The sequence below is a fragment of the Triticum urartu genome, chromosome 2A (genome assembly GCF_056163025.1).
Source record: "Triticum urartu cultivar PI428250 chromosome 2A, HENAU_Tu73, whole genome shotgun sequence".
Lineage (NCBI taxonomy): Eukaryota > Viridiplantae > Streptophyta > Magnoliopsida > Poales > Poaceae > Triticum > Triticum urartu.
The window spans coordinates 112,341,862-112,349,525 of NC_141874.1; the positions used below are offsets into that span (position 1 = coordinate 112,341,862).

At 43.6% G+C, this 7,664-nt stretch overlaps 1 protein-coding gene across 1 annotated transcript; it reads left to right on the forward strand.

Moving 5' to 3' along the window:
* Positions 1 to 4,193: 4,193 nt before the first annotated feature.
* Positions 4,194 to 5,129, forward strand: LOC125541191 (E3 ubiquitin-protein ligase ATL41-like). The gene has a single exon (XM_048704657.2). The coding sequence runs from the start codon at positions 4,308 to 4,310 to the stop codon at positions 4,836 to 4,838; it is 531 nt and encodes a 176-aa protein (XP_048560614.1). The 5' UTR covers positions 4,194 to 4,307; the 3' UTR covers positions 4,839 to 5,129.
* The last annotated feature ends 2,535 nt before the right edge of the window (positions 5,130 to 7,664 follow it).

Genomic DNA, 7,664 nt, shown 5'->3' on the forward strand with positions numbered 1-7,664 from the left:
TTAAATGAAAGTTAGCGCCACGATTTGTAGGACCATACCAATTTTTGGAGCGTATGGGAGAAGTGGCCTACAAGTTGGAATTGCCCGAAGGATTGTCAGGAGTTCATGATGTGTTCCACGTTTCCTAGTTGAAGAAATGTCATGCTGAGATGGCTGACATACCTTTGAGAGACATAGTGCCATTGAAAACAATTCAATTGGATAACGATTTAACCTATGAGGAGAAACCAGTTAAGATTCTCGAGTTTGCCAGCCGAGTCACTCGCAGCAAGGTTATCAAGTTTTGCAAAGTTCAGTGGAGCAACCACACTGAGGATGAAGCCACCTGAGAACGAGAGGAAGATTTGCTCAAGGACCACCCTCACCTATTTTCTAGCCAACCCGAATCTCGAGGGCGAGATTCATCTTAAGGGGGGTAGGTTTGTAACATCCCAAATTTTCAATTTGGAATGTTATACATTAGATCATAATTGCATATCATATTTTATTTACTTTTGGTTTTGATCCTAGAAATTCTACGCAACTCAAGGACCCACGGAGAGAGTTGGGGATTTCGTTATTATCATATTTGAGTTTTCTCAAATTTTGAGAATAGGATCATTTGATTTTATTTATTTTATCATTAATTATTTCTATTACAAAAATATGAGAGAGGGAATAAAATGACTTTCCCAAAATAAATAAATATTGAGGATTTAATAAAAAATCAAATAAGACTTTATTTCAGAGTTTTTCGTTATTTTATTTGAATTTAGGAAAAATGTGCGTTTTTCAAAATTGCATTTAGGCCCCAAATAAATGTTCACCTTGTGCGGCTTGATTTTAGAAACCCGCAAAAATTTATTTCGGAATTTTTGGAGTCCGTTTCGTATTTCTTTTTATTTTTCTTCTGCGCGAAATATAATATATAAAAAATCGCACCGACCTAACGGGCCGTGTCCGACCCGGACTCCTGGCCCGCTAGGCTATATAAGCCCGGGGGGGGGGAGGCCCAGCCCCAGCCAAACCCTAGCCGCCCCCAGCGCCGCCGTCGCCGCACGCCGCCCGAGGTCCGCCGCCGCCTCGATTTCCGCACCGTTTTTTTATTTTATTTTTTGAAAAAACCGTTCGGTTTTTCCGTCGGTTTTTTATATAGTTCGGTTTTTTAAATAGATCGGTTTTCCGGTTTATTTAAATAGCGAGCGTTCGTCCGTTCGTTCGTTCTAGCGAACGTTCGTCGTTTTTTCTCGGATTTAATCCGTGATTTTTCTGATCGCGATTCCTGATCCGATTTTCTTTTTAGTATAACTTTTCGCTCATTTATCGGAATCAGGCGATTCAAGCTCCTGGAGTTTCGTCTCGAAACCCTCTATCCGTTTAACCAACTTAAACAAGTTTTTGCTACTGTAAAATTTGCCTTAGATCCAGATTAGTAGAATGAAGTTGTTTTCTTTTGCCGTTTGACTTTTGTTGCTTCGTTCGATTTGATTCTTTTTGCAAACCGGAGTTCTTAAGTTGAACCTTCTGATTAGATCTCTTATTTGAGTTTTACCTGTGCATTAGATGAGTACTTATTGTATGCTTGTTTGTTGTTTGCGATAGAATACCCGGAGTGCGCCGCTTGTTACTTCGAATCGCTAGGTTTCCTGGATCATCAGCAAGGCAAGTAACACTTTGATCATACCTCCTACTACCCAGTTTTATTGCATTAGATCAATCCTCAAACATTGCATGATTAGGATCTAATTAAATTATGGGATGGCAAGTAGTTGAGGTAGTACCTATTACCTGTTTATTATCAAACCTTTGGGAGTTACTTCTACGTTTGCTTATTATGCCATGCTATGCTAGTAGACGTGGATTGGATGAGTGATATCCATGACAGATGTGAGTATTGTTAATTAATGGTTTATCTAAGGTGGCAACTTAAACACACATCTGGGTGGATTGAGGCACCTGGGTATTCCAGGACTTGCCTGTTTTCTTTTGGACCGCCACCCAGGCTCAAAGGGATCATGAGACTATTCATACTAGAAACTTCCGTGTGCAGCCACAAGCTATTATGGGCTCTAGCATAGTTGACTAAGTCGTGCGAACTCTTATAGTGGTAGACTAGCAGATGTAGGGGATGTAGGTGGTACGGTCTACCCGATCGTAAGATGCTAGCGCTTCTGAAAGACTATGTCTCGGTCATCCGTCTTCTCAAACACCATGTAGTGCGAGAAACCAAACGGAGGCGATCGAGTCTTGTGGGGAAAAGTGCGCAAATCTTTGCAGAGTGTAATAAATTAATCATGGTTAGCCGTGTCCCCGGTTATGGACATCTTGAATATCTAGTACTTGGATTATCATGTGAATCTCAACATGTTACCCTAAATTAATTTTGTTGGGTTTTGTTAATGATGATGCTTAATTGGGATTGAGAATGCTGTCAACCATTCTCAATGTTTAACAACCACCATGATAGTAATTAAATTTATTCCTTTGAAGTTGGGAAAAATTGGCTTTACGCAAAACTATAACCATAGAGCTTTCCACCAGCCAAATATGCATATAGTATAGCTGTTTCATTCCATTATTCTCTGTGTGTTACCTTGCCAGCATATTCCATGTGCTGACCCGTTTCGGGCTGCAACGTTAATGCTGCAGACTTTTCAGACGACGATTAATGAGTTTTTAGGTCGTGGTTCTATACTCAGTGATGCCGTTGGAGTTGATGGACTCACTTATCTTCCAAGCCTTCCGCTGTTAACGTTATAGATGGCCTTAAGCCATATTTATTGTAATAAGTTCTCTCTTGAGACACTCGATGTAATAAGTGTGTGATTGCTACTCTGTTATAAATCCTCCGAGTACTATGTGGTGTCAGCATTACTGATTCAGGGATCACACCGGAGCACAGAGATCAGACTGTTTGAGGTCTGGTCGTTACACCCTATATAGTTGGAAGGAGGGAGTAGATAAACTGCATAGACAGATGTTTTTACGTCTAGTGAATTTTCTAAATAAGAATTGTCATGTAAAATAATTGAGTATAATTAGTAATATTAATCAGGTTCCGTATTCCACTCACGAACGAAACAGGCTACCCTATGGGTGAAGACAATAACCCAAACCCCATCCGGGGTGGGTGTCCATGGTTACAGGAACCCATGGGCTGGATTGCCATCTCTAAGATGATGGTGCTACCTGATGCCAACAGAGAGATTACCTTCCTGGCAATGCCGAACTGTACAGACGCATTGGAATCTGAGTTTGAAGCCTACCGTGAACATATTTGCTATTCAGCACACCCGATTATTATTCTTGAGTTGGACCGTGGGGTGGAAATTTTACATATTTCATCTAATGCTCATGTTTGGTCGTGGTATGTGAACATCATTAACGCGGGTGGAAGTTTTCATCAATGATGATAAAGAGATTAAGTTTGTAAATGTAGGAGGCAGAGCTAGCAGAATAAGTTTAGCCTTGAACTATCATCTTTTGTGAGAATTCATGCTACGGCCATGGTCTTGAAGCAGACTTTCGCCTCGCTTTGTACATAAAGCAAATCATCATATCCCAACATCATGTTCATGAATACAAGGCTCCACGAAGCCGACTACTCGGGGCGAAGAGGCTAAGAAAGTGGCATTCTGCCTGCAATATGCCTAATGCTTGATAAGCCCTCTATCTTCCTGCAAAAAATGAATTCCCTCTGGGCATGTTGTCAGAAAAAGAAAACAACGGAAAAACACTCCAGGATATATCCATAACTGCTACCTATTCCATTGACCTACTGCACAAATGAAGATTAACTAAACTAACCAGAGTTGCCAAATGTCATCATTTGGTTATGTCAGCGGCAAATGTCACCATTTGGTTATGTCAGTGGTTGAGAAACCTAGCTAGTTGTAATTGTTAACCTACGAGACGACTGTCTAACAGGATGAAAGGGCCATCCGAACAATTGCCATATATGGTTTGGATAAGAACAATGGCCATAAACAATGGAAAGCATGACATGAACCTAGATCACGAACGATTTTGATCTATTTGGATATTCCAGTGTACCGTGTTATGCATGACGCCATACAGAGATGATTACGATTGGCGACTAGTTATGTGACTAATCTAAAATTAGTTGCATAACTGCCGTCCTTGAAACGCTCAAAAAACTCGGAATATATTTTACTTCTAGCGTTGCGTATATACTAGCGACCAATTCCCTGCTCAGCCTCCAAGAATATAAGATACCAGCAATATAGCTCAAAGCTTGCAGACGAGCTAAGCTACCTTATAGTAGGTGACACGGCTAGAAACTAGCTAGAGCAGTTCGTCGACCGGCCATGTCGATATCCTCTAGCTCCAACAAGACGCTGCCCTACTCGGCGGACGGTGGCAGCTACAGCACCCACGACACGCTCGCCCTCCTCGTCATCGGCTTCAGCGTCACCGCCGTCTGCGTCTTCATAATCGCGCTGTTCGATTGCCTGTGCTGCCGCCCGCGCCGCGCCGGCGGCCGCAGGATCGTCTTCGTGGGCGCCCGGCCATTCTTGGTGCGTGCCGGCGGCGACGGTGGGCTGAGCCCCACGGCCGTGGCCGCGCTGCCGTCGTTCTTGTACCACAGAGGCTTGGCCGTCCGCGGCAACGGCGATTCGGACGGTCGTGGCGAAGGCAGCGGCGGTGGCCGCGGGTGGGCGCAGTGCGCGGTGTGCCTCAGTCTGGTGAAGGAAGGGGAGGTGGTGAGGCAGCTGCCGGCGTGCATGCACCTGTTCCATGTAGGCTGCGTCGACACCTGGTTGCACTCCCACTCCACTTGCCCTCTGTGCAGGGCCACGGTAGAGCCCCCTTCGAAAGACCAGGTGCCTCCTGTGTGATTACTGCGAGATTTGCAGAGTTTTCTGTGCTATGTAGCATGTATTTTTGTACATATCAGATGTAGAAATTGCTGTGCTGCGAGTGCGTACCAAGAATTCTGCACCAAACTAGTTTCACCTGTTATGTTCTCTACTTTTTCTCTGGATGTCGTTCATGCTTGAATGTAGTTTGGGGATGAAATGGTTGATCCAGTCTGATTGGCCCTGACATAAAAGTCCCTTATTGGTTCTTGAAATTGACTTGTAATAGAGAAATCATCTTCATAGTCAACGTGCTTTCGTTTATTCTAATCCTTTTTTTTTGCAAGAAATCTCGATTGAGGACAACACTATTGGTCTATCTCACCGGGGTTGGTGTTGACCGCAAATGCTACATGCCACCCGTGGCAGCATATAAGCGGCGGATAACCCATAGGCGATTGGGATTGGGATTGCGGCTTAGTTGGCGGTGTTTTCTTTTTGCGAAGATACATAAACACATTTGACTGGTTCTTGAGATTGACTTGTAATAGAGAAATCGTCTTCATAGTCAATGTGCTTTCTTTGGTTTTTCAAAAAATCCCGGCTGAGGCCTACCGTGTTGGTTGACCACTCCGGGGCTGGCACTGATCCAATAGGGATTAAACGGGCCTCGTCTTGCAGGAATTTGGAATTTTGCATTTTTTATTAGGATCACGTCGAAGACTTAGTAGAACTCACCCAATAATATTGTGTGCACACAACTACATTACGAGATCTTATCAATACAAAGAATGAAGAAATACCCTATAATAGTGTCTGCTGCCTGCCCACCATGATATTGCACATGATTCTTCGTGCAAATTTCAGAACACATAACCAGCCCTTGTAGCATGATGACTTGGGGCTTCCACGATCGACGTTGACCAAAGGAGGCATGAAGCCCTCCAACAAAGTTAGGACTTTTACCTTGGCCAAAAGCACCCTCCCGTTCCCCTATCTCGAGAGGGAGCCTTGGCCCAGTCCAAAATATCCACACCCAAAATAGTGTGGAGTAGATCGCGAGGGGGAGGGGGGTTGTACTCACGCCTAGGAAAGCACGGTTTTAGACTCCGCCTGCGATTTTGTCACCGGATTCCCGATCTTGATCTCTCCCGCTCGGCCTGACCAGGGGGATGGCTTTGTCCACCTGCCTAGCCTCGACGGGGAGTTGTTGTTAGGAGCACGAGAGTTGGCTCAAATTAGATTTCAACCAAGGATTCGATGGGGGATAAAGGGAATAAGGTGCATGTCAACCTCAATGATCTGCAAAATATCTGGAACTAGAAGACAAAGAGGTAGACGACGTTTTTTCTTGTAAAGTCTTACGTTGATCATCCGAAGGAGGAGCAAGAAATGTGTTGGATGGAGGTTTCTATGGTGAAGACTATGAAGACCTTTAGCGTCAATTGATTTTACCGCTCCATGGTATATACTTGGAGTTTGGCTCGGGTCTTTTCATTCTGTCCGGTCAAGGAAAATCAATTAATACTAGAGATGAACTACAAGGGGACTACAAACGTGTCACCAAGGAAGGGCCATGGACTTTTGCCAATTACAGGGTTATGGTCGAGACATATGATGGTTCTACAAACCTGCGATCAAGTTTGTTAGAATTTAGGCATAGGAACAAATTCATGAGATCCCACCTCTGTACTTCAAGGAGGGGTGGTGAAACAGTTAGCTCAGAGGGTCGAGACGCAATGTCCATGGAGACAAGCCCATCTTCACCAACAGGGAAGAATTATGTGTGGGTTTGTGTACAATTGAAGGTGCAAGATTCACTAGCGAGGTTTATTGTGCTCACATCAGAAGATGAGCAGAGACAAATACTTCATGTGCTCTATGCAAGTAAAAGAAGTTGTGAGGTACGTAGCGTCATTGGGTATAGTTCTATGGAATGCGGAGATGGAGTGCACAATGATGAGGACTTGCAATACGAGGATTGGATGATATCGAACCAAAGATGCATCCACCAGGGGCGTGTATGGTCGAGATTTCTGCCCGTGGTTTGCACGGAAGCAGTCCGGATGCTAGAAGAGATGATTGATACATCATAATTGTGTGTGTGTATACATACATACATACATACATACATACATACATCAAAAATAGTTTCATGCCACCAGGGATAGATGCTACCCACGTAGTCACCGTACAATCAAGGAGCTTTGAGATTCGTGCTGGCAGGTTAAGCTAGTTGTTTGATGAAAGACATACAGAAAACGAGCATTACTCACAGGTAGGTGTCAGTACTAGCATTGCGGATAAACAATGCCAAGTAGTCTCACATAAAAGTTGTACGTACAATCTTGGCTTTTATTTGAAGTTGCATGCACAGATTTCAGGGGTATCATATAAGCTTCTGTCAGCGCATTCACTTCATATTTTGCAAGCAGTACTGGAGGATCCCATTTTACACAATGAAGCATATGACAAAAAAGTAGACAAGATGAAAGCTAAACATAATGTACATGTCTAGAAAGCTAAATTGCCCGTATGCGATCAGCGTGCACAAGCACTGTTGTCTTACCAATGCTTGTTTTTTGGATTATTCAGCTACTAAGAACTTTTTTCCAGTGCTCAGTGCAAGCAAGCATATATGGTTAAAACACTCTCACAACTGACAAGAAATATGTCTATCAATGTCTGCTCACTGACCTGTCCATGAAAAACAATATGCCAGCCCTTCCTCGGCCCTGATTCTTTTGATCTGACAGCACCATCCCATGCCAGGAAAGAAGAAATGTACTAATTGCATTTCACTACTTATGCATTGTTGATTAAGAAGGTAACTATTCGCATGTTGCACACTCTCTAGGAGGGACG

Coding starts and splice junctions, on each gene's coding strand:
- LOC125541191 (XM_048704657.2), top strand. CDS start 4,308: ATGTCGATATCCTCTAGCTCCAACAAGACGCTGCCCTACTCGGCGGAC.